Source organism: Geospiza fortis, unplaced genomic scaffold (genome assembly GCF_000277835.1).
Source record: "Geospiza fortis unplaced genomic scaffold, GeoFor_1.0 scaffold112, whole genome shotgun sequence".
Classification (NCBI taxonomy): Eukaryota; Metazoa; Chordata; class Aves; order Passeriformes; family Thraupidae; genus Geospiza; species Geospiza fortis.
Genome location: NW_005054298.1, coordinates 8,256,091 through 8,282,716, shown reverse-complemented (window position 1 = coordinate 8,282,716; position 26,626 = coordinate 8,256,091). Strand labels below are relative to the sequence as shown.

General features: G+C 40.1%; 1 protein-coding gene across 1 annotated transcript in view; it reads left to right on the top strand.

The window, feature by feature from the left end:
- LOC102031426 (kalirin RhoGEF kinase) overlaps window positions 1–26,626 on the top strand; it is a 178,479-nt gene that overhangs the window by 92,815 nt on the left and 59,038 nt on the right. Inside the window, 2 exon segments of the mRNA XM_031057685.1 lie at window positions 4,237–4,359; window positions 23,993–24,184. Of these exon segments, the coding sequence (XP_030913545.1) occupies window positions 4,237–4,359; window positions 23,993–24,184 (315 nt within the window).

The window sequence follows — 26,626 nt, the reverse complement described above, 5'->3', positions numbered from 1 at the left end:
AGAAGTGAAAAAGGCAGTTTTTATTAGGAAACAGAAACCACAGATGAGAATGGCTGAGTTTTGAGTTTTGTTTTGGGTTCTATTATAAACTATTAATAATAGCAGGAAAAGCCAGAGGATAAGTTCCTTTGTATTTCAGTGTATTTTCTCAGCTAGACCTTTACTTGACATTACCCTGCTGTGACAGGGCCAGGGATAATAGGGAAAAGGAATCTATTTTCAGCAATGATTTGGAACACAAAAAGAAACTGATTTAAATCAGACTGTGTGCGCATTTTATTCATTACAGAGGATTAGTATTTCTTAAGTCTCCTTGAGTTGTTGTGAGTTAGGGGGGATTTTTCATTTTGTTTTTCTTCTGATTCTCAGTGTTTGTTCTGCCTTCCCTGGTGCTGTTGCTGACACCAAGTTCTCCTGGAGGGCCTGGTAGCAGGCCAGGGGTTGGGCTGGCCATGCCATCCTGCACAGAACGGCATTATCCACTAGATGGAATTCCAATGGATACAGTCTTAAAGGCACAGGACATAATATCCCGCAGAAACAGAACATATGAGTGGGGATACAGGCATCATAACATCACCCTAGGACACAATCCCACACTGGCTGCTGCCTCTCCTCACAGTCAGCAGTCTCCCTGGCAAATGTGCCAAGTATCTCTTAAAGGTGCTTTTTTCTCCCAACAAAGGAGTGGTTTGTTGGTGACCTGAGAGCACATATTTTTTTGAGCTGTGTGGCTCATAAATGCATATATGATGCATAGCTTCTAGTTCTGGTAGAAGAAAATGAAGTATCAAGAGATTCTTTCTTGTATTTGCAAAATCTGGTACATCCAGTAAGTATTACTAACTAGGTTTGTACAATTTTGAAGGGCTTTGACAGAAAAGATTGGATTTTGTTGCTGAGCAGTGGAACAAAACATTTGTAATAAGCTTTGGATGTAAAGTATGATCTGAAATATGAGCCTTTGAAATGCATTTCTTGGTTACGAAGGGGAGGCTTAGCAAAGGCAGAGCTTCTGGAATAGGAGTTTCAGACAGGCAGGGCCTTCGATCTACTGAGTATTCATAACAGCAGCTACAGGAAAGTAAAGATAAGCTTTCATTCTTGTGAATTTTGAAGCATCTTATGAATTCCTAGTATCTCACCAGAATTTAGTTAGCCCATAGTGCCTCAAGAGCAAGCAAGAAAGTGCTCATAGTGTCAGCTTGATACTGCCTGGCATCTTTTCATAACACAATTTTAGAGGCTTTGTCCATGTGTTTAAAGTTAGTCAATGCTTATGCACCTATTTGAAATGGGGCTTCATTTAAAGCTGAATAAATTAGGTGGAATTGCTCTGGAATTTATTACAACTCTATTACCAAAGAGTTAAACTAACCCCTTTGAGTTATAGCAGGTTTGTACTGATTTGCAATCAAGATCTGACTCTGAACTACTTGAAGTGTAAAATGGTATAATTTATTTTCAGTTTTCAGAATAACCTCGTTTTAAGAGTCACTATGGCAACAACAGTGGGTCTCAGGATAACAAAGATTAATGATTCCCTTGGCCAAGGCACTTCAGTGGGTCGCTCACTCAGGAGCAGTGGAGCTGTTGGACATGGTCTGGGCCAAATGCAGAAGTTGGGGTGCTCTGTCACTGCTGGTACTGCACGCTGTGTCAGAGCCACCAGCTCACCCTTCTCATCTCTTCCTGTTGCACAGGGCAGGGGTCAGTGACTGCTGAGTTTGGGCATCCCTCAGTGTTCAGCCTGGGAAAGTGTGGAGTCACCATCCCTGGAGGTATTCAAAAGACATGCAGAATCTTAGGGACCTGGTTTAGTGGAGGGCTTGGCAGTGCTGGGTTGGAGTCAATGATCTTCAAGTTCTTTTCCAACTTTAATGAAACTTTGATTCTTACCAAAGTCATCCTTATTTCATCTTCATTCATTTCTGCTAAAAGAAATATAGTTTAAAAGATGTGAAAATCCAGAAGTTTTTCAACTAACTTCAAGGGCAGATATAGTTCCTTAAAGTAATGGATTTACTATTCCTTTGACATTTTGTGTTCATGTAAAATGGGTGCAGATCAAGAGGATCTGCTGGGAAAGAATTGGTTCCCAAGGAGATTTTGATTTAAATTGGATAAAGTTATGAGATGTTTCTTAATTTTCACATTTTCTGATTAGGAAAGATACCTACAGAAAGAGACTTCATTTTCAAAGTGCTGCCTTGAAATGTCTGTTTTCCCTTTTAAAATAGAGCCCTGTTGATTTTATTTTATTATTTAAAAATTAAATTAACTTTTAAAAAGTTTTTAAAAGGCTTGACCTTAACTTCACTAATGTAATCATCTTGCCATATTCCCATCATACAAATTAGCCTAGAGGAAGTGCAATTATCATCCCCAAACTTTGCTAAGCTATTGCCTGATTGCTTCTTCAACCTTTTCCCTCTCAAACCATTCTTTCTTCCCATGTTTTCCTAGGGTATCCCATACAAACTATCAGCATTCCCTGCCAGTGGACTCTCAAGTGTGTTTTTCCCTGATCTTGCCTGGGCAGGATTTGCTTTGCCAGTTTAATAGTGCTGTAGGTAGGAGTTTGATCCTCAGCAAAAAGGAGTGTGGAAAGGGCTCTGGAAGTGGCTCTCTGCAAATACCTCCTTCCCAATGCTCTGCTCAGATGAAACCCATCTGAATTGCCACTATTATTATTTTAACAGTTACACAGATCATTCTACAGGGACAGTTAGGGCTTTTCTTCCTCCAGGTAGCATTTTGAATCTTGTGCTTATCCAGCTATATAATGACTGTAATAGCTGGCACAGTCATCCTGCTGTAGCTCTACTGAGTTTTATTTCATTTTCTCCATGACCTGGGTTTGCTGCTTATTTTGTTGGGTGTGTAATTGTGCCCTCGAGGAGATAAGGAGACAGGACATGCACATTGTAATAGAAAATAATGTTTCCATCAGTGTTGATCTTAAACTAGTGAAATAAAAATAATTTTAAAAAAGGAGATATTAACATATTATAGTTACCCCGGTGAACAGAAACAGCTTTTAACAGAACAGAATAGTTCTTTTCATTCCAAAAGACTCATGAGTTACAGTCCGTTCCTAGCTAGAATAAAATACAGCTTGGCAATAAAACACAATTAGAAAATCTGAAGATTTAATTTAGAAAACACTCCTAACTGCAGTTTTAATGGCATCTTCAAGCTTCTTAAGTTTTTAAGGGATAATTGAATTGTTTCAACTAAGTCACTGTAACTTTAATGTCTACCTGTATCTCAGGATGTTAATTTTTGGCAGTAAATTACACAGTCCTTGCTCTCAATTAAAATGTTAAATGTTTATCTTGAATTATTACACAGTTATTCTAGTACTAAAGACTTTTCCTTTCTTCAGGGTAAGGGAGAGTTTCTCCAAATATGCTGACACATAGATGTTTCCAAGTGCTGGTGATTTCAGCTTTGACTGGGACCTTTCAGAGTTCTTCCTGCATCTGCCACAGACTGACTGCTTAATATTTCTCATTGTTTGCATGGCAGATAAAGTGCTTTGTGTCCACACAGATTTTTATTTATGCTGTTACTTTATTCACTCTGTTATTCCATATCTCAGCTTTTTAAAGTGCCAGATTTCTTGTCTTTTATGATGGAAACAAAAATGTGATATTTCTCTATGCTTGCAGATTATTGTGAGCTTATTAGATCCAAGTGCATTATATACAGAAAAATATATTATCTTTATTAGCGTCTTAGTAAATGCTGAGGATTCTTTTGTTAATTAGGCCTATCAGGTTATCAGAGCCTCATAACAACATCTGGTCTTTTGCCAATTTCCTGGGACAACTCAGGAATGAGTTTCAAACTGAGATGTGAAATCAGCTGTTGCTGTCTTGCAGTTTACAGGAGCTCATCAGAGGAGGGTACTTCTGGTAAAAGATTCCGGATTTCTGATTCCCTTTCCCAAAAAGTCATCTATGTGAAAGTAAATATTTAATATCTGCCAGGCTCCAATAACTAAGCTAGACTTCAAAATAAATTGAATAACAACAATTCAATAAACCTAATTTAACAGTAGCATCCATGAGCATTTATCTTCTCTCCAGTTAGAATGGATTTTGACAGAGCTGCTTGTGTTCACCCATAGCAAGCACAAGGCATTCCTCTGCAGCTCTTCCATCCTCACCCTCACAGGGTTTCTCTGTGCTGCTGAGGCAGGAGAGGTAACTGGATGTTCTTTTCTGGCAGGTGCTGGACTGGATTGAAAATCACGGGGAAGCCTTTCTGAGCAAACACACAGGAGTGGGGAAGTCTCTGCACAGAGCACGAGCACTGCAGAAAAGACATGATGATTTTGAAGAGGTAGCACAGGTAAGAGTCTGAACCAGACACTTCTGCTGGCTTGATTTTTGTTGCTCCTTTTGCATGTTCAGAAAAGCTATCACTGTTTTGGTGATACACACTTCTGCTGCTCTCTTCAATGGTTTGGAGCTGCCCAGGGTCCTGTCTCCAAGGTCTGGAAGTCAGCATGCACACTGCAGGACTTACAATCAGAAAACCATCACACTGGGTCAATGAAAGGCCATGAGAAATCACAAACAGCTTACAGAAAAGTAGCACTTTCTGTTGGGACATAGAGGAGAATGGTTATGAATGAGAGTGGTGGAAAAATCAATCCTAACTCCTAGGTGGAGACTGAGGGCCTTGAGCATAAGGTGGGAGCCGCTGTCAGGAAGCAGGGGAAACACCAGAGTTTGTATTAAGGACAAGTACCCTTCCCATCCTTCGGTGCATTATGTGGCAGGGATTTTTTGGTTTGGACTGAGGCAATCATTACAGGTAGAAATTATTATTGTAATTTAACTCATAGAACACTGTAAGCAAGATTTTTCGAGGAACTTGGTATGAAGCTTACAACTATTCCTCACAGTGAAATCATAGTAGATGATTAAACATACATCCTGTCCTTATTTATATAATTTAAAAGAAAGAGGATCTCTTGTAAGTTCTTCCATGGATTCAGTAGATTCCCCCCCCGCCCAAGTATCCATGGTCAGAAATTACCCAGTCTCAGCTCTGACTGTCAGATCATGTTACACCATTTTGGGGTAGATTTGAAACATCTACTATCTGTAACTGATAATCTGTAAAGGTACTCCTCCTTTGGGTATTTTGGATAAATTCCTGATTGATCCATGTAAAGCAGAATGTATAAGATGCTTTATCCCCCTGATACACACTGGGCAGGTTATTGCTCAAAAGTTTCAATGTGGCATAAGATAAAAATTTACTAGACTTTAGTTTTGGTTTTCTGCAAAACATTTTCCATGTGCTGGCCTAGTTTATTTTAAGATATTTCCAGTAACAGGGACATACCTCTTTCACTGTTTCCTCAGGGAAAATATTTCACTGCCTGATGGCAGCTACTGAGGAGATTTTTCTTTCTCCTCTGCCTCATATTGCATTTATATTTCTCTCAATCTCTTTCTTTCTTTATTATTATTATTATTATTATTCCCTTGTTTATATCCCTGTAGTCTTATTTATCTCCCTTAAGGGGATAAATCCCAGGAAATGGGATGAATTAACAATCCTGAAATATCTGTAGAATGTTGTCATGTTTTCTCCTATGCACGTCTTAACCATGTTCAACATATTTAATTCTACTAATATTATTCTTATTCACCAATCCCTTGAAAATCTTTTCCTATCTATGTTGTTGGAAATTTAAATTACCAACATCCTTCTTTTCAATAGATGTTCAGCTCTTGATTGAACACCCCATTGCGTGGCTTGCTAATGAATTTCAGTGTTACCATTCAGGTGTCATGGGAAATCCTTACATACCTTTCACAAATCTCACAGCCTGAAAGCAGCAGTTCTGCATTGGTGGGTTTCTAAAATTTCATGGAACCACCTGTGCAATTAGGATTTCTGGTAATAGGCTTGAATTTCTAAAAACTTAAATTTCTGCAAATTTATTAAAATTAATTTTAGGCTGGAGGTTGCAAAGCATGGTTCTGCAAGGCCTCATCCAAAAGCACAAGTTAGTGTTAGTTTTCATCCTAAAATCAATATTAGGGTTCTTTCCAGAATGAGTGCTCAAGTCAGCTGTTACTGGGCTAGCAAATGAAAATTAGGATCATGTAATATACAGGAGCTGAAACAAGGTGATTTCATGTCCTTTGTGTCATTAATATTTTCTAAATCCCCTTCCTCTGATACATTATAATATTCCTTCATAATTCCCATTACATCTCACATTTTCTGGATCATAATATGTTTTTCTACCTCCTCTCTGAGTACTTCTTAACTAGACATGTAGGAAACAAATTAAGAACAGGTGAGAAGAGACAGAAAAATAACAGAGCCCTGACAGTAGAGGTGAGAGCAAGCCATGTAACTGTCTGCACATGGAAACAGCAGCAGCTCATTAAGGCTTGCTCCATGGGCTGATGGAATTTGGAGATCCATCCCCTCATCAGGGCTGAGGAACCTTACAGTGTGCAGTTGGCACCTGTAGGTGCTAGGGTGAGTCAGAATATAATGACTTTGCTGAAGACTTTTCTAACCTCCCTGTTAGGCCTCCTTCTCTACCACTTCAGCACATCTCTCTGAGCATAATTTCAGACACATTTCCTTTCACTTCCCAAGGCCAAATTCAGAGCAAATGAATCTTGTTCACTGGGTGACCACATGTGTTCAAGTGAAGGTCTGTGTTTCAAAGGAAGGAAGGAAAGAAAAAAGTGTCATTTCTGAGGTTATAGACCCTCTTGGGTTCCTCTGAATCAGACTCATTTACAGCTGATGGGTAGAATCACTGAGCAGCTCATTGCTCTGCCTGGACTGTTGTGAACATGAAGTTTATGGTGCATCCTAATTACAAATAATTGACACAAGTTGAACCTGGTCCCTTCCCAACAGCTTTGACAGGAACACTTTGCTCTGGTGCATTCACATGAGAATATCATTGCTAATTTATGAGGCCTGTCTGCAGTGTGACACAGGAATGTGGTGCTGGCAAATGAACATGGGGACACACAGTGAGGGGAAGTGAAAGGAATGTCAGGCTTTATCTGAGCTCAAGCACTTGAGAATACAATACTCTTTGCTTCGGACAGAGTAATAGTGAGGGTAAGAGGAGAGTCCATAAATTTATCACACCTGGAGTTCTCTTGCAGAAGCTTCTAGTGGGGTTGATTTTACAGCTGGGAATAAATCTCCTCTCTATTTCAATTATGACCAATTTTTATTCTTCCTAACTCCCTTCTTGATACTTAACACTTTACAGTTGGTTGGAAATGAATTCTAAGTTTAAATATTTGTTATTTTTCTCAAGCTAGCAAACATCTTTTCCATAGCTGGGGTGAATAACTGGCAGGACTTTCTCCCAATATAACCATGTAATAAAGCAGATATGCCACCACCCTAAAAAAGCTGTTGAGTTTGCCTATTCCCCTCATCAGGATGTTAATTACTAGCTTTAATAGTAATAAAAATGGTTATGATTGTTTTTCTTAAAAAAAATAAAATATATATATATATATGAAGTGTTCTCCTGACATACCTGGTGAGCTTGACAATATAAGCAATAGTATTTCCTATTGGCAGTTCTCTGATAAAAGTGCTTAGCCTGCCATACAGTAAAAATTTATTCTCAAAAATCCGCTTACTTTGGCTCTGACATATTTGTTCTTATCTCTTGCTGTTTCAGGAGGGCATTTGCAAAGGTCAGACTAGAAGCAATTTTCAGGGGTCTTCTTGGCATTTTTAACAGGGGGTAAAACATTCCTAGTTTTGCCTTACTGTGTGTAAACCAGAGTCTTGTGTCTGGCATTGCTGTGCTGAGAAATGCTGTGATTGACTGACCTGCCATGGCACTAGATTGAGAGGTGGAACATGCTCCCTCTATGTCTGATTAGAAACTGCAGATTGATAAATCTGGATGTAATGATTCAATCAGGCATGGCCCAAATAGATCACATTCCTGCATACAGCTGTGCTCAGAAAATGTCAGTGATTTTACAGCACTGTGGTGCAGGCAATAGGAAATGTAATTGGGGGTCTCTTTCTCTCATAACTGCTGTTTAGACAAAGCTCTGGCAATTTTTCTGACTGTATTTATACTACATGGAATGCACAGATGGCAAATGTTTGAATTTGGATGAAAAAGCCTGAGCTCCTGGGAGGAAGGTTGTTATCTTGTGCATACCTGCAACTGTTTCTCAGTCGGTGCTGGTACCGTTTGCAGGCTGCCTCTGTGAAAGTGCCAACCTGGGCACAGCACAGTGCCTGCCGTGCACTGATGTTTTGTAGCCAGGCATTATCAAGACATCACCGAAGGAATATCGCTCTGGGTGTAGCTACAGTGTTCCAGTGATGGCCTCCTTGCTTGGCTGGAATGACTTTTTGCAAATCAGATAACTGTAGTCCAGCCAGTTATGGCTGCAAATCAAAAGATAATTTCCTTTTAGGCTCTGTAACTTTTCCTTATTCAGTGCATTTATCCTGAGAACAGCATGCCTTCCAGCTGGAAAAGTCTCCCAGCACTTCAGCACTGTCTAGCTGAACTGCACGTCTTGGAAGTGCTTCCCCTGTTCTCAGTATCCTTTTCCTCTCTTCTGGCAGTCCCGGCAATCAGAGGTTCAGGTGGCCTTCTGAGCATCCTCCCCTGCTCACAGAGAGCCTTGCTGCCTTTGTGCTGCTCAGAATTAGGAAACATCATGGGAAGCTGCTCTGATAATCCCTGGCGTTCTGCTGCCACAGGTCTGAGTGGTTTTGTGAATAGTCTGAAAGGAGCATTTCTGTAGCCTCTCTGCCTTTAGGAGCTTTTCTCTCAGACGTGCAGTTGGGATTTCCTGTGGCTCCGGTTTATCTCCGTTTCGGCCGGGAGCCAGTGCGGATTTCCACCTGCAGATGGCACTCGCAATGCGCTGGAGAGCCTGGAGCCCTAATGGCAAACAGAGCCGGTGTTTCTCATCCAAACTAACCAAACATTGTCTCGCAGTGAAACGAAACAGAAGTGGAAGCTGGCTCACTCCCTGTCCCATGGTGTTCTCCCACCCCTAATATTTTATTTTTTTTAATGCGAAGCTGGGTGGTGCATGGTTTAAGTCAAGGTGATGCTTGTCATCTGTGTTTATGGGATAAGCTGCTCTCAGATCTTTGGAGCCGTTCTCAAGGCTCTTGGACCACAATAAGCTCACAGCTACAACTGGGTCTGCATTTAGTACCTCTGTGTGTGTGTGTGCATGCAATAGTTGCTGTGTTTTTCATGGTAATCCAAAGGCACTGATGTTTACAAGGTGAAATATCACAACAAAGCACATGTTCTGAACAGCCTTGGCTCAAAATATGTGGGCTTGTCCCTTTTTATCAAGCACAGTAAGAAGGTTGACTTGAGGCTGAGCGTGGCCATCAGAGTTCATGGGCTTTGTCCAGAGCAGTGGCTCTTGGTTCAGGCCTTGTGTCTAGAACAGATTTGAGGTAGGTACAAGTCTGGATCCTCTATTCCCAACTTTGAAAATTTATGGGATCCATTTTGCTAAGGCATAAATGCAGTGCTGCAGACTCTTCTTGAATTATTGCAAAGAAGAACAGCCAGACAAAATGTGAGAAAAATGCTGGACTTTGCACTCTGGCATTTGGGAAGCCATTCAGTGTCCCTGTTCTTGGGTGTCTGGGCTTGCCTTCCTCCAAGACAGCTTTGGAAGATGATGATTAAACATCTGAACACTGGCTTTGTACCATCAAAGTTAACCTTTGTGTACATGCACAGTTCCTTTAAGATTCAGTTCTTCCTTTTATTCATCTCAGGGAGGTAAATGTATTTTCTACAAGTGAAGGCTTTTGGCAGAGACCTTGAAAGCCAAAGGCCTGAATCAGCTATAAGAAATCAAAGCTCTGATGATGTTCTTCATCTAACAAGCAATTTGTTCTCCAATATTCCTTTCTAGAGTATTCCCTTCCTCCACTGTGCTGTTCCTAAAATACTGGCACTTCAGAGTTTTTGAAAAGCACTTGCAGATAAACAGAGTTTTAGATGCAAATATGTTGAAAAAATACAGTTACATTGTTTGTCATGTGAAATATCCAGAGGATCCAGTAAGAAATTTTGCAGGTAAAAATAGTATTCTGTGACCTCTCAGTCCCACATAGTTTTACTTAAACTGCTTTAAAACTATGTGTGGTGATGGAATAGTCAGGCCAAAACTGAATTGCAAACAGCTACTTGTTTGGCCTTCAGGATAAAAACCTAGTGTTTTCCCATACAAATTCCAGCTCTGTTGGATGTCGTTGTTCTAAAGTTTGGCATGAAGTTCAGTACTGATGTAAAACAGCTAGGAATAAATTAAGAGTCCATGTTGATAATGAGCACTTAGGAAGCATTGTCCTAGGGTGGGTTTTTAATTTTTATTTTGTTTCATTTTTTACAATTTTATAACCTATGTGGTTGTTGAAAGGAGTAGCCTGCTGGGCATACTGGGTTTTTCCTTTTGGGTTGAGTGACTAAAATCCTATGAAGGATGAAATATTAAGCCAAAACAGGGAGAGGCAGACAATTAAACCTGTTGAGAAATATGCTCAAAATTGGCAATAATAACTGTACTTTCAGTAATACCAAATCTTTTTTAAAATAACAAAAGCATGAGACAGGCAACAAAAAATCAGTCCTACTCTTATTTTCATCATCCTTTACATGGCCATTAGCAAGTTCTGAAGCTATAATCTGCATTTTCCTGTTCACTTAATTTATGTAAATGTATTCATTTCTATACAAAGAGGAAAAAATGCCCACTGGCAGCAGATTACACAGGCATTTGTACCATGGTGTAGGATCTCCAGAACTCTTGGTTTCTCCTCCTGGCTGGCATCAGGCTGCATCTGGCAGGCACAGACAGCAGAGATCCGTGGAACTGCCAATACATGGGCTGTCTGTGCAGGTTACCTAGCCCTGCTGGATCCAAAAGCTTCTAACAGCATCCCCAGGGGCTGGATAGTTTATCATGGGAGCCGTGGTACCACTCTGAGCATGAAGCCTCTGGGTGACTCGGGTCCATCTGCCGTGCAAGAGCAGAGATACTGAAATGGGTCTGCACAGCCTGGGCCAGGAGCCAGGAGGGCTGGGAGGGGTTGGGCAGATTGCCTGGGTCAGATGTGAGGCTGTGGAGGCTGGACTGCCAGACCTAGGTCAGAAGCAGGGCATGTGAGACGTGTTTTCCCTGAGGAGGTGTGAAGGAAGGACTCTTCAGAGCACACTGTGGATCTCAGTCCCATGGAGACTCCGGTAGAAGCAGCCTGGCAAATCTTGTGGAAGCAATGGAATTGAACTGGTAGCCAGTGGTACTCCATGATCTATTGGTAGTGGGGAACCTCTTTTCAGACAGGCTCTATAATGGCACAGAGATCTTCCTGGCAGTTGTGTGATGGGCTGTATCTATTATGCCTTGTCTTTGAGTTTGCATTTCAGTGTGTTTCTCCTCCAGCTCAAGGTGATTTTCTTTCCTATTTCTTCTCTTCCAAATTCACTTGACAGCTGGATCTTTTCATTAAACCTCCTGCAGCATGATTCACAATCTAAATGCTCCCTATAAAATTTTAAGTCTTGGCAACAAAGTGCATTTTTTTACAATTGCCAGGAGCTAGCTTCCTATCACTGGTTTATTTGGGTAGGTTTATTTTTGTGTCTTTAAAATATCATCCCTTAATTCTCTGTAAATGCATAATGTTGTTCCCATGGCAGAAAGGAAGACAATGAAGCTATTTAAGAAATATACATTTTTAATTCTGGAGGTTCTGGAAAACAGAATTTCTACTGTGTGGCAAATTCTGAGATTTTGAACTAATTTCTTTTTGAATCAGAAGACAGCCAACATTTCCTAAAGAAGATAAATCCTGGAGTTTGATTTCGTAAAGCTCAAAAGTTCTTAAAGAGAACACTGGAAAATTATAACACTGATATTTTATATAAAGCAAGTACTATAAATAGATTCAATATGGTACTGATGTATCAACTGAATAAACCTAGAGCTGAAACAGAAGGTATTTACCTCTGACAATTTCGGTGAAATATACCCACTTAAAAAAAACCACTACTGTTCTGACTGACCTGTCTGTGTTGATGAAAACCATCATCATCTAAAGGCTTTTAAAACTTTCTGGTCATTTTTCTTTGCGCTATTCTTATTGGCAGGTCAGTGGGTTATCAAACTGTACCTTCGATCCCAGAAGATTAATTGCAGCAATGTCCAAGTCTCATTTGTAATGATGGTGGACTGGTACTCTTCAATTTCTTGTAGCTATTGATAATGGGAAGGCTCAAGGGGACAGGGGTGACACTGTGGATCGTATCAGCAGTTTTACTTTGTGATTCTGTTCTAGTGCAGTAGAAGGAGCTGCCCCAGGCTGTGCTGCTGCCTCTGGGCCAGCCAGTGATGGCTTCAGGAGAATGGCACAAGTGGTTATGACATTGCTGCCAATCGCAAAAATGCTGCTTTGCAGGCACTGGTAAAGAGGAAATTTGATGTAGATTAATCTAGTATTGGGGATTTGTATGTAGTAACAGAGCAAAACAATTTTCAAGGACAGATTTTGAGTATTTGTTATCATTGTGCACATTTTCTGGAAATAGACTGAGTTCCATTGATCACTCTGCTGCACCAGATTTAGAACACAATCACACTTCCAATTTCAGATACATTGCTTATCATTAACTTGTTCTGAACAGTGGGTCTCCATTCTGATGGCTCTACACTGCAGAGAAGCTCCTTGGCAGTGTGATTGTGCCTCTCTTATTTCCCTGTCATGGATCCCTAATTGTCCAGAGGAAGGATGTTCTCTTAGTCCCTCATCAGGTATTTGAATTGTCTAAAAACTGCACTTGCATTATGACATTGTTGCAGAGGTTTTATACTGATTATATATAAACTGAAAGTATTCAACCGTCTTTTTATTGCATATAAACATACTTTTAAAATTTACTTTCCTGTGATAGTATTCAGGTCTCAATTTCCCCTGTAAAAAGATAGGGCAGCCTCAGTGGATTTACAAAGTACTTTTGGAATTACATGTGTGAATAGGGACCAAAAATCCTAATGTGCATATAAATAATTCACTTGTTGATTCAGTGCTTGTAACCCAGCCATTAATATTGCCCTCCATAGCTGTGGTCTGTGAGGTCTGGTTTTGCATAACCAAATCCCAAGGAAGCACTGCGTTGTGTCACTGTGGAAATGGCTTCTGGTCTGAGGCATTCAGGCACCTTTGTTTAGTGTCTGGTTCAGAGCACCACCACATGCAGAAACACAGAGCCCTCTTCTGCTTTCCTGAGCTGGGGAGAGAAATTCTGAGGCTGACATGAGAAAAGCAGGCAGAATCAGCCTTCTCCTGCCTCTGCATTTGAAATGAAGCTTGTTTGGAGAGAAAGAAATTGCAGAATTTGCAAGAGGTCGGGAACTGAGACAAGAGGTGTCTCTGAACTGTCAGTGAGCATGTGCACACGTGTTAGTTTAGCATGACTGCCTGATTTAGTATGCAGCTGATAGAATGGAAACACTGCGTGCTCCAGAACAATAGCACTGGCTCCTATTGACACACAACTCTCATTTTTATCAGGGTGTTTTTTCCAATTCATGAGATTTTGTCAGTGCTATTTTTTTCCTGTGCAGCATAGGTGAGTCTTTGTTACATGGGTGAGATCCCCAGCTTTGCAGCAAGCAGAGAGCTGAGCCTGCTGTTGCCTCCTCTGGAATAACGTCAAGGCTCAGTTCAGAAGTGCACAGTGTAAAAGGGTGGCTGTGACTCCTCAGGATCAGGGAATGGGATGTGCAGCCTTGGTGTTAAATGTGTCAGCTGCATTGTGGGGTGGAATGAAGGGTGTTCCTGCTTGGGGAGGAGAGATGGCAGAGAGCACTGGGGTTTGGCTTCTGGCTCCTGGGTATTTTGCCAGTGGCCAAGATTTATATTGACAACTACAGCTTGGATTTGTCAATGCCCACATATCAAAGTTGAGTGCAGGAGGGACTGGAAACCTGCAGTGCTCCATGGTGGGGAAGGGTCTGGTACCATCTGAGTCCTATTTGCTGTTGTCTTCTTGGGTTTGTTTTAGGCTTAAAATAGACCTAATTGAAACCTCTTAAAATCCAAGGTGTCTTTTGGGGCTTGTTTCAGGCTTAAAATAGACCTTCTTGGGTTTGTTTTAGGCTTAAAATAGACCTAATTGACACCTCTTAAAAATCAAAGGTAGGTGTTTGTTCCCACCAAAAAAAAAAAGGTGGCTCAGATAAATACTACCTAGTCAGGGATGCATTCAGACCATTTCTCCTTTGGAAAAAAATAACCTTTTCTGACTCGAGGGGGAGAGCTGCTCCTCCCAGTTCCAGGCCCCTTCCCAAAGGATTCACAGTTTTATCTGTGCCACAGCACAGCCCCTCAGTGCACACTGAGTGCTGGGCACTGCTCAGGCTTCCCTGCTCTGTCATGCACTGGAAACCAAACAGGAGAGAAGCAGCCCCACAGTGCAGCCACGCTGAAATGCCAGTCATCTCTCCTGAGTGTGCTCCCCTTGGGGTGGGGAATTGGGTCACTAGGTCATTTAACCGTTCAAATTTAGGTTTTTTATAGGCACGTGTAAATGTGGGACAGGGAAAAAAAAGAGATATTTCAGAGCACAGAGCAGAATCCGATTTGTGTGCTAACATCAGGATGTGAAAAAAGGAGATTATTTTGGGATAAGAATGCTGGGAGGAATGGGAGTTGCTGTTTGGACCTGGTGGACATGCCTCTAGGGTGGGGTTTGGCAAAGGTACAGCAGGCAGAGAGAGATCAAAAGACAACTCAAAGAGAATTTCTCTGATCTTTGTTTTTGTCTCATGTCATGGCCAGTCTTATCCTTTGGGGGATGATTTGAGATTTTTGAAGGGGATTGGATAGGGAGAAGGAAGGACTCAGCAACACTAAATAAAGAATACACTAGAAAGCTGTCCGGATTTTTTTAATAGTAAAAAATATGGCAGATGTTGACTATAGGGGCAGTATCTCATATGCCTACAATATTCATGGAGATCTACTACTTGCCAGAAACCAGTATGTTTTATAGCATGAAAATTTCTGGTGGGAATGCCTCTGTACCAGATCTCTCACTGTAAGTCATTATTAAGATATATTTATCTCAGATCATGTGTGGCCCCCTAATAAGAGCCAGAAATAAAACCATGATATCTTTCTAAATCTTTGTTTTGCTTATGGATAAGCTGAACTGAATTTCATTCACACAGTAGAACACATTTTTATAGTACGCCCCATATGAGTGCTTTCTGGCCAACATGAAAAATGTTAGTTCCTGTCTGGAACTTTTCTGAAGTATAGGAATAAGTCTGGTATAATATAAATAAAAAGGTCTGTTACTTCTAGGGTAGTGAAACCTCCTTCCATTTTCCTTCAATATAAGTAGGCAATACTTTCTAGATGTTACAGGAGATTTTAATATTTTGAAGTTTTAGGGAAGACAAAGCCTTTAGTCCATCCTGCTTTGGTGGCACCTCTGAAGAACTAATTTGATGGGCAAACCATACGGACAGTTCACATGTCAGGGAAGTAACGGTGGTGAAAAATTGGTTTATAAATCTAATAGGATTCAGAGAATGGTTTCTACTCATTTGAAACAAATTCCAATGTGTAAGCCATGACAGAGAGATGAATTAATGTTGACAGTGAAGAGATTCCAAAGGGACTGTCTTGCTGACCTGCTCCTAAAGATGCTCAGCTAGAACAAGGAGGTGAAGTAAAAAGTTACTTCAATTTTAATTGAAGCTGGGGGAGACTGTTTTATTATTGTAGATAGCAGAGGGGCATTCTCCATGCAATTGTCTGAGGTCCAGAGAGCAGGGAGATGGGGATGGATGTTATCTGAGTGGTGGGCAGGTCATGTGTTTCTTGTTGGCAGAGTATGTTGAGAAACCTCCTTTTGCCAAATGGAAATACCCAAATTGTGAACAGAAGTGTTGGCATTTTATTCTAATTGTTTGCTTGTTTCTGGCAGGCAATGTATTGAATTGTGATGTTTATTCTGGAAAGAAATTGATTTTTTTTTAAGTGATGAATTTTTAAGTGATTCTTTGCTAGAAGTTAAATTTAACAGGACAAATTGGAGGGACCCAGGAGAACCAAGGGGTTCCCTCTGAATCTCAAGGGAGTATAGACAGTGCTAGGAGATGGCACCACAAGATGTGATGCTCTCACTGAGAGCATTTCCTGCACCACTCCCACCTGGGCTGGTGCACAGGAGCTGATGCAATGCAGCCTGTCAGGGAGGAAACCTGTATTTCAAAGGAGCAGCAGCAAAATTTTAATTAAATCTCTGCATCCTTCCTCAGGTAGCAGCAATGCACTGACCATGCTAAAATGATGTGGCGTATCTTCCTCTGTATTTTTTCTGCCAGCAATCAGTTTGCTTGTCAGAGGTGGCCTTTCACTTATGGAAAAAAAAAATTGCTGCAAATCTGGAGGTCCTGTGATGCATTAGTGGTACACTTACCTTTTTGCAGCAGCCTGTGTTGTGTTTTTGTCATATATTACCAGAGAAAAAGAATGATTGTTAGGTGATGTATATGCAGCACTGCATTGTGCTTGGTGTTCAGCTGTGTATGAATTCTTAAGCTGAAAGATCAGGAGAATGTGGGTTAAAGTTTTGCCAAATTTTCTTCTGTTAAACATTATCTCATTCTGTGAACAGTCCCATGCCACTCCAAATGGGCTTAAGGAAAGGTGTTATAACCTATCTTCACATTAATGGAAATAAGAGCATAGCTGAGTGAGGAAATGGAGAGGAAATGCTTTGTTGTCTTATTTAAAGTGGGTTTTATAAAAATATAGGCACAGAATTCACATTCTCACAAGTTTATTTCTGCTTTTGTTTTCAAGGCAACCATGATGCCAGTTGTATTTGGTGCTGGCTTTTCCCAGTGCTGCTGACAGTCCAAAGCCTTTTATTACTGTCGTTGCAGTGTCTTTGAAATCTCCAAACCATGAGCATGATATTAAACCCAGAATGCCCGGAGTTATTTCAGTTCCAGAGATCAACGAGACTTGATAAAGATGTCATGATTGCACTCATGTCTGTAGGGCTCAGGAAAGATGTGATCTGAGCTTTTGGGACAGAAAACAATACCATGCCCTCCTGGATTGCTGCTCACCTTGGAGCTGCTCCATGTTTATTTCTCCACCTGCCTTCCCTTTTGCCCCTATCATAAAGAAGTTGTGGAGTTTTGCTGTGAACCACCTGGGTTTTCTGATGATATTAATCATTTAAGAAGCTTTCAAAAGGAGCTGCCTTTCATTCCTGTCAGTTTGCCTTCTTGTGCTCCCTTGTCATTTTCACAAAAGAAAATGCTTTCCTCATTTTTGCTGAATTTCAAAGGCTCAGTTTCCATTCAGTCACTTGAGCAGCTCTCAGTTGTACACTCTGCAAGTTACTCAATTATGAAATTGGGGAGTGATAATTCTGTTTTAGTGGTACACTCACTGTGCTGGATAACACCAAACAGTATGACTTTGGTTTCATGTTTGGCACCACAACTACTGTTTTGTTGTCTTCACTGTCCTTCTTTCCTTTCTTCTGCTCACTTTCACATTCCTCTTCCTGTACAAGGGTGTTCCCAAGTTAAAGGACCAAGCTATTTCATGTATATTACCAAGAATAGAATACTAGAATAAAACCTAGACAATAATCATCAATTTCAAATATCTTCCCAGTTCTTATAGATCCTTGTAAAGACCATAAAATATTGGAACAGCAGTATTTCATAATCTCATTTTAATATTCTGTTTGGATATGCTTTTACCAGAAGACCAGTAAGGTGGCAGAAAATAAAAACCGAAATATCCTTACAAGCACAAAATGAGCCTACATGTAATTTGCTTTCCCAGCTGTCCACTTCTTTTGGTCTCAGGATGACACTGAAGATGGTTGAGAAGTGGAGATCTTTGCCAAGCAAGCTTTTGTTCTTTGTGTATTTGTACTATGTACACACAGACAGGCATCTATGTGTCTTTACATACTTATTAATATTGGATGAGATGTGTGATTTTAAATGTAATTTAAACCATTGTTTCACTATATATTTCACTGGCATTTCATTGAATAATGGTTGTGATCACAGTGGAGTTAATTAGCATGATTGTGGTAATGGGAGTGTTTTCTACTTGATGTATGAGTGCGCTACTGATTGAGATGAACAATTGGTGGGATGAATTACACCATAGCCAACAATTTATTTTTTTTAATCTAAAGTAAGCACTCAATATGAAATAGCACAAAGAGGAATTCTTTTAGCTAATGTGTTCCCAGCTATTAATTCTAATCTTGCTTATTTATTAGTTGGAAGGTATGAGGTAGCTTTTAATCAATTTGTCTGGCATTTCAGCAGTTGATATAATGTGTAAGTGTCACCCTTTTAAATTCAAATAATAAATTCATCTTGGTTTGTATGTGAACCCTGAGGGAAAAATCATAAATAAAAGTAATAATACACAGAAAAATATCTGGTCCTTCACAATGGTCAGTGAGGATTCTGGGTTGTATCCACCTTGTCATTCCTGGGAATATTTCATATCTAATAATTACGGAAAAATGCCATATGTTTGTATTTAAAGCACATATATACACAATATATTATACATAATATTTTATACAATTCACTGAAATAATGGAATTACTGGAGGTGTAAAGTAGTCATTAGTATCAGCATGATATCAGTGCAAGGAGAACTGGGGTGAAATTATGACAAGGAAAACTAAAGACAAATTGCCATGTTTAAGGGAAGAGCAGTCTGAAGAGGAAGGTGCTGATGGAAATTTCATTAGCCTGGATATTTTTTAAAAATGTCTGAAGAAGTTTCCATTCTAGTTTATAGTGGGGAGCAATCTTGTACTGACAGAGTGAGTGGCTGCATTACCTCAGAGAGATATTCTGCCTGTAACTTCTGTAACTGTAATTCCTGGTAAGTCTGTTTTGAATTACAACCACAGAGTACAAGTAAGAATATAAGTCTTGATTTGATTATGTGCAATTCAAATGGAATAAAATCACAACTTCTATTAGATCATCATATGCACTTAGCCTTTGCCCTTCTTAAGGGAGGAGGAATTTTGACAAAGATGGATGCTTTGTTAAACCCCAGATTTATTTATCAAAGAAATGTTTCATTGTGGTCACTTATTTTAGCTTTAGAATATCAAGTTACTAAAGATATAATTCTTCACAAAGGCCTGACTGTGAGATCACTTAACCTCAACAAATACTGGAGCTAATTTTAATGAAGTAGCTTGAGCAAAGAATCTGATAGCAGTAACCGAGCTTTATAATTAAGGATAACAATAGTTTATAAAGCTTGACAAGAACTGCAGAATCAGCTTTGTAATTACAGTTTTCCCAAAGTGAATCGTGCTGTAGTTTCATTGGGCACTTCTACTCACTGTCTATGTACAGAACAGGTACTAGTCCTCCAGAGTTCTGTTTTTAGCCCTTTGCCATTTTTTTCTCTCCTGTGATCTTGGGGAGATGGTTAGAAAGCTGACCCAGTTCTCCCTGAAGTCAGTAAAATCCTTTTCACTGTTTTCAGTAAGAGATGGATCAGGCTTTGAACTTTGTCTCAAGTTCCCAGCAGGAGTGCTGATACAGACATTTCATCGTTGGTAGTGGAGAGTCACGACTCTAAAGAACATAAGGGAGATATCACATCAGAGAAAGCCTAATAAGTGTCCTAAACTTCAGCCTGCAGGCATAATGAGGGATTCACATCACTAGTCTTTAGTCAAGAATATCAGGTCTAAGCTAGGCCTCTTTCTCTCTCTACTGGGTACTTCCTGGCTTCCAGAGATGCCTTCTCTTCCATACCTTTTTCATGGTAAAACCCAGGTGACAAAGCTTTCTAATCAATACAAGGAACCTTGCCTGGAACTGCCTTGCACAGCCCCAGAACTTGGTCAATACAGACTAGTGCTACCTCATCCCCCTTATCTCAACATCTACTTGGGAAGTGAGGTCTGGGGTATGTAGTTTGTGTTTAATATGATTATGTACCTGATCACCTGCCCTGTTCTCTCCTCCATGTTCCTCCTGATGTTTACAACAAACTTCTTTCTCTGGCTGGTGGGAATGGCTCACTACACTTTGGAGAACTCAGAGACAGTTACCATGAAAATCCCTCAAATAAAATAAACAGCTGTAAAATAGTGTGCAGGGGCAGACTGTTCTGGAAAAAAATTGTCCAGATTAAGGACATGAACTTTGCCCTAGACTATCACTAGACACAGCTATTTTCAATGTAATCAGCCTTAAAACATGCAGCAATAAACTACTTACATGTGCAGTTCCTAGCAATAGATAAAAACTACATGGAATAATTTTCTGTAAATGCACATGGGCCAAAACCAAAATGCTGTGCTAAACTGATTGATACCTTAAAAATGTGAGGAAGTTCACAAAGATATATCTAGATAGATATATTTCCTTGTGTTTGCAGATTTCATGATTGGAATAGGTCATTCTGCAAAAATTGGTCTACAAATATTATTAAGAGATATAAGGTGGAAGTTGGTTTTGTGCATGAAATAATGCAGAAGTGTGGAATGCCAGTCAGCAGTTTACCAAGAATGTCAAGGATTTGCACATGACAGTTCTCTCATGGGTTAAGACAACATTAAGAAAAAATGCCACACAACCCTAAAACTTCAGAAGGCATACAATTTTATAACTCATGGAATTTTTTTTCCTGCCAGATCTCAGAAGGGCTGGGAATCTGAGCTAACCTCTTTTGGATGGGGATGGTGGAGCAAGGAAGCATTTAATGCTTTTCTTCATTGTAGAACTTGATTCTCACTTGGATTCTCACCCTGCCTGATCCAGGGTTATGTCACAGCAGAAAAGTAGAAAGTGCTTCAAACAAATAAATAAAATAAGGTTCTGTACCCCAAAGAGCTTACTAACAAGAGAGCAAGCTCAGGATGAAAATGTAGGGAGCAGGGAAGCAGTGCAGCATTATAGCACCAACCAGAATGAAGCTCTCAGCTTCAACAGCACTTTGGTTCAATGCTTGTAGAGCAATAGATGTACATGAAAATATTTGATATGTGTAACAACATCTGGTATGATTTATGTGCACTTTAAGCAAACAAACAGAAGAGAAGTAGAGCAAGCCCTCAGCAAATGAGTAACCTGTCGCTTATTTGGCCTGTGCTGTGTGTACATCTCAACAGCTGACGAGGGAGGACAGTCCTTTCATGAGCACACAAAGCTCAGGAGTTCAAGGCAAGGGTGGATAGCTCCCAAATGTGGCTGCTTATCTGAAATGTATCTAAATCCCTTAAATCTGCACTAGTGAGCTGGAAATCTCTCAGCACCAGGCCTTCCTTCTAGAATGGCAGGAATATAACCATTAGTTTTTTCTCCTATCATAAACCGCACCTGTTTTAAAATCCAGACACTTACCTGTGACCTCAGTGGACAAAGATAGAAAAAGAGGTGAAGAAAAATGTCTCCATATTTAAAATGCACTGTGTTCAAGCCTTTTGTGCATGACACATTTATACAAACACATCTGAAATTAGGTATGCATTCTTCAGGGAAGCATCCCTGTGTGCTGACAGTGCCTGTCACAGCCCAGGGAAAACACTGAGTGGCTCCTTCCACACCTCAACAGCTTCCCTGCAGAAAATCCCCTTTGCCTTTGGAAAACCTTGTGCAATGCAAAGGGGCTGCTACATCTTTTTTGTCTGTGCAGTGAGGCCAGAGGCTCTGTTGAGGCCAGTCTGCATTCTTTCTCCCCCAAAGTCTAGGGTGCAGCCCATACACTTTTCACCAGTGCATTCACGTCTGGTCATTGTATCTGTGAACTCATCTCATCTACAGGTAATTCAACATAGCACATATTGGAGTCAGTAAACTGTGTGGCTTTCAGCAGAGATGGACCTAAATGTCTCAGGGACAAATGCAGCAAATCTGGGTCCATACTGTATTTCAACAAAACTGTTTTGTGTCCCAAATCTGTGCCACAAGGAGAGAGAGAAGGCACTTACAGGTACACAAAATAATACATATAAAAGCAGGAACAGGCTTGTGCTCAGGGAGCTGGACTGGTGTGTGAGTTGTTGTAGTGGTAATGTGTGAAAAACACTGGTGTGGACTAGACTTTGAAAAAATTGTGCTAGCTTTGGCATCTGCTCCAAATACTATTGGAAGGGGATCATTCAGAAATGATACTGTTAAGTGAAACTGGACCCTAATTCAGATCACATTAAATGGAACATTTTTTACAAACTCTCAGCTAAAGAGGTTTCCAAAAAATTATTATTAAAACATAAAATTTTGCTGCTGTTAACAGCCTAAGCACTACAGCAGTAGCCTGAAAATGAGGGAATAAAAATTTACTATTGGTAACAAAACTGTCTCAAGTATGTTTTTCACAGTCCAAAAGGAGAAATGCAAATACCAGACATTTATATTCAGCCCTCAGAAAATGAACAGTGAATGAGATGTTTTCTTTTTGCTTTTTTATAACTGGAAATATTTTCCTCCATTAAACAGAGGTCAGTGCTCCATCTCTGTACTGAACATTTTCTCAAACAACAACTGTTGACTGCAGCAGGACATTATCTAAGTAGGAACAACATGGCTTGATCCATGGCTTTTAGTTTTGACAGTGTTTGTGTAATGCTCAGAAATACATGTGTGTCTACAGTTTAAGAGGTATTTTGTGTGTATGCATTAAGTTCATGCATTTTTAAACTGAGGAGGATTTTGGCAAGGAAGGTGCTACAATTCTACTATTGAAGCAGAGGTTAAAATTCCCAGTGAGAGCAGTCTCAAGCCAATGCCAAGCAGCTCCAAAGATCTAGCCCAGTAATGGAAATGCCCGGAAGCTGATATCTTTGTCTCTCCTTATTTTGTTAAGTGTTGAATACCAAAGAGCTATTGGCCTCATCTTGAGTGAAGAAAGCTTTTATATGACAGCAAGGGCTGGCTCTGTTTGGTTTGCCTAAACTGACTAAGGCATAGCTCCATGGTTCTGGAGAAGATGGCTGCACTCACTTTCCATTTCTCCTGTAATTCATGAGACTCTCTACTGTATTAGTTGAGCAGTGTTTTCCAGAGATGTGAAAAAACAGAGAAAGGATGGCAGGTAGCTTGAAACCCAAGGCAAGTTGGATGAATTTCCCCTCTCTTACTTGGCATGTCTTGGGTACATTAATTTGCTCCTGGGTTCTTCTGTTCCCTCTCTGTGAAGTTGGAGTCCTACACCTCATGTGATAAAAGCTGTTGCTGTGGGGTAAATGTATTCAGGATAGTGCAGTGTTCAAGTTCTTGTGTAATGCAGGGCAGGTACGTGCCCTGGGCAAACTGGAACTGAGCATTACACACTGGCAGCTGCAAGCAAATCACATGGACTCAGTCCATCTGGAAATGGGATGCAGAACAGTGGACAGGAGGAAAAAAACCATAGAAGGAGCTTGAAGACATGGTCTATCTCACAAAAGCCAGTGAAAGGCAAATATTTCTTGGGGCTGAGACATCTCTGGCTACCATGATTACACACTGTAATGTGAGAGCAGTTGGGAGGCCAGTGCAGTGAGCTGGTGGCTGAGTGTCACGTGAGGCACTGCAGCCTTCTGAGCCGGTGAGTCCCACTTGCTTCATGTCATTATCTTTGAGAAATTGCAGGGAACTTGGAAATAAACAAATGGGCAGTCCTATTGCTGTGCCTGGCAGGATTGGGTTGAGGTGGTGTGTTTCAAATAAGAAATAATTTCATGTGTTCTCAGGCATTAGTCTGTGTGACTTTATATGTTCTCCTTTCACAGATGGCAGTGTCACTAAGAAACATTGTGATTGTTTTAAAACTCTGGTAATCACTTGCTTTCATGCCTTAAGGTTAAACAGCCTCTTTCAGGGGCTTACTTGCCACAGTTGTATTACTCATACTGTGTTTCTTGCTTTGTTTGCTGGTAGAATACATACACCAATGCAGACAAGCTCTTGGAGGCTGCAGAACAGTTGGCTCAGACTGGGGAATGTGACCCTGAAGAGATCTATAAAGCAGCCCGGCATCTGGAAGTTCGGATTCAGGACTTTGTCCGGAGGGTGGAACAGAGGAAACTTCTCTTGGACATGTCAGTCTCCTTCCATACCCACACCAAAGAGGTAAGAGGTGCACGAGGGAATTTTGCTGTGTGTTGTAGAGTGCTGCAAGAGGCTGTCTCTGAAAACTCAGATAACAGAGAAAAGGCATTTTCACCACACAGGGCTGATATTATCCAGTTCATTTCATGCATATGAGCAACTGTTGTAAAGAGGAAATAAAATGTGAATGAAACATATGAATGTTACAGGTACACTAAAATATAGCAACACCATCTCCAGTGGTGCTTAATCACAATTAGAATGTATTGTTAGAAAGCAAGAATTCTCTTGTAAGAATGTGAGTTGATATTAACACTTTAAGTACACAGCAGCATGATCCTCTGAGGATTCCATTTAAACGTACTGTTAATTAATGTATCCAATATCATTATGTGTTACTAGAAATCTTACATTGTTTAATGAGGCAGACTTCAAAACAACTGCTAAAGAAAAAACAGCCACATACTGATACGCTGAATCAGTGAGGACCTGAATAAATGCTGTTTAGTGTAATTGAAAAATATCCAGAGATAAGGCTGACTTGCCAGAGGAGATACAGTGGACAGGACATCAAATGGGAGGCCACTGGGGATGTAATTAAAGCATACTTCACATTTTCTGCAGTCCAAAGGCCATTCAGTGGTGAGTGACTTTTAAAGATAGGATTTCTGCTGAGAGAGATGGAATTAGTCAGGATAGTTGTTTTCGTGCTCTGCAGCATCTTTTTGTGAAAGCACACTTCATCAGGAAGATACTCTGAGAATCTGAAAGCTTTGCCTCTGCTTGTTGATTTACACGTTACAAACAAGTTGCATATATCAGGCGTGTTGGGGAGCCCCTGAAGTAAAAGGTACATGCATACATTTATTCATATGTTTATGGAAGAGAGAGTTTACAGTTATAGCTTTGGTACATGAAGGTTTTTCTTTCACATCCTGCTTCTGCAATATACTAAAATATAGTTAACTTTCAGCTTGTAGATAATTCTGTTGTTCCCAGGGTTGCTGAAACACTTGCAGCTATGCTGGTTTGCCACTGGGGAAACTTAATTGGTTATTTCCTCTGTAAAAATTGTTTCATAACAGTTTCCTGCTTTGATTAACCTTGATTCACCTATGCAGGTGATGATTAGTAAAAAAAAGACAGTTAGTGGTGTTGTGTAGCCTAATTTGGCTTTGGGAAATAAAGCCTCCCTGTATGAAGGAATTGCAGCACATTATACTCCTGTTCTTCTTCAACAAGAAGGGACTTTGCCTGCTCTACACACCTGGTTTTAATGAGCTCTGTTTTGGTGAATAAAAATGCAGATGTATTAGAAATTAACATTTTTAAAAGATTTTTTTAAAACCAGTCTTCTATGCTAGCATCAATGCTGTTCTCTAGATGTTAAGAGTAAATGCTAAGTATTTGCCTCATTAATGTTTTCCTGTGAGAGAGATTGGTTCTGTGATGTGGTTTTGGAAAGTTCAGTGATTAATTCATGTCATTTTTAAGGAGATCCAGAGTGGACAGACTCTGGGTGCCTCGCTCCTATAAAAGTCCCTTCCAACCCAAACTATTCTATGATTCATGTTGTGTTAATCTATTGAGACACAGCTGGTGAAAGGGTAAATTAAGTAGAAAGAATTGGTCTTTTTCTTTTTTTTTTTAATATTCTAAAGATCTTCCTGCAATGAACATGTTTCTTCTGACAGTCTTCCTAGCACAGGTTGTGTGAATTGTGAATTTCTGATGTGGTTATTCCGAGGTGTGGATGAGTTCATTGACTGTGAACTTCTCACTCCTTCACCTGTACCCTGCCCACCTCTTCATCTCCACATGCAACTGCTCAGATTCTCACCACCTGAGAAACTTTTAACTGCTCCTACCTTTTTTCTCTTGTCAAACAAATGTTTCCTTTTGTAGTCAATCTTCCTGTATTTTCTTCAGGACAATAGATAGAGTTGAATTAGGGAGTCATTAAAATGTAGATATCCCTATGGGTAATATAAGTTCAGAGTGGCTTTTTTATACTACGGTAGAGTGAATCACTGCTTATTTCATGTGAAAGCATTAAAGAGGGTCCCTTCTGCTAACTGACTCATACAGTTGAAGGAATATCAGAACCACAGTCAATTAAGCATAACAATAATTTTCATGGGTTTTTAAAGTGACCTTATTGAACAATACATACAATAGGCTGAAAAGAGGACTTTTTGGTGTGCTAATAACACTTCAGAGGCATGAATTGGAAGCAGTGCTTTAAGTGATTGTTCACTCTTGAATAATGTAGGTTTCCTATTGCCATGCCTGTAAACAAGATTTTGTGTGTCCCACTGTCCTATAGCATTCCTTATGCTTTTCTAGTTTGTAGTCAATATTTTTGTACCCTTTTGGACCAAGGCATTTCTGATGGTGTGAGCAGAAACCTGGTACTGTGGGAATCAAATCCAATTATCTGTATGGCAGGGTAAAGTTATAAAT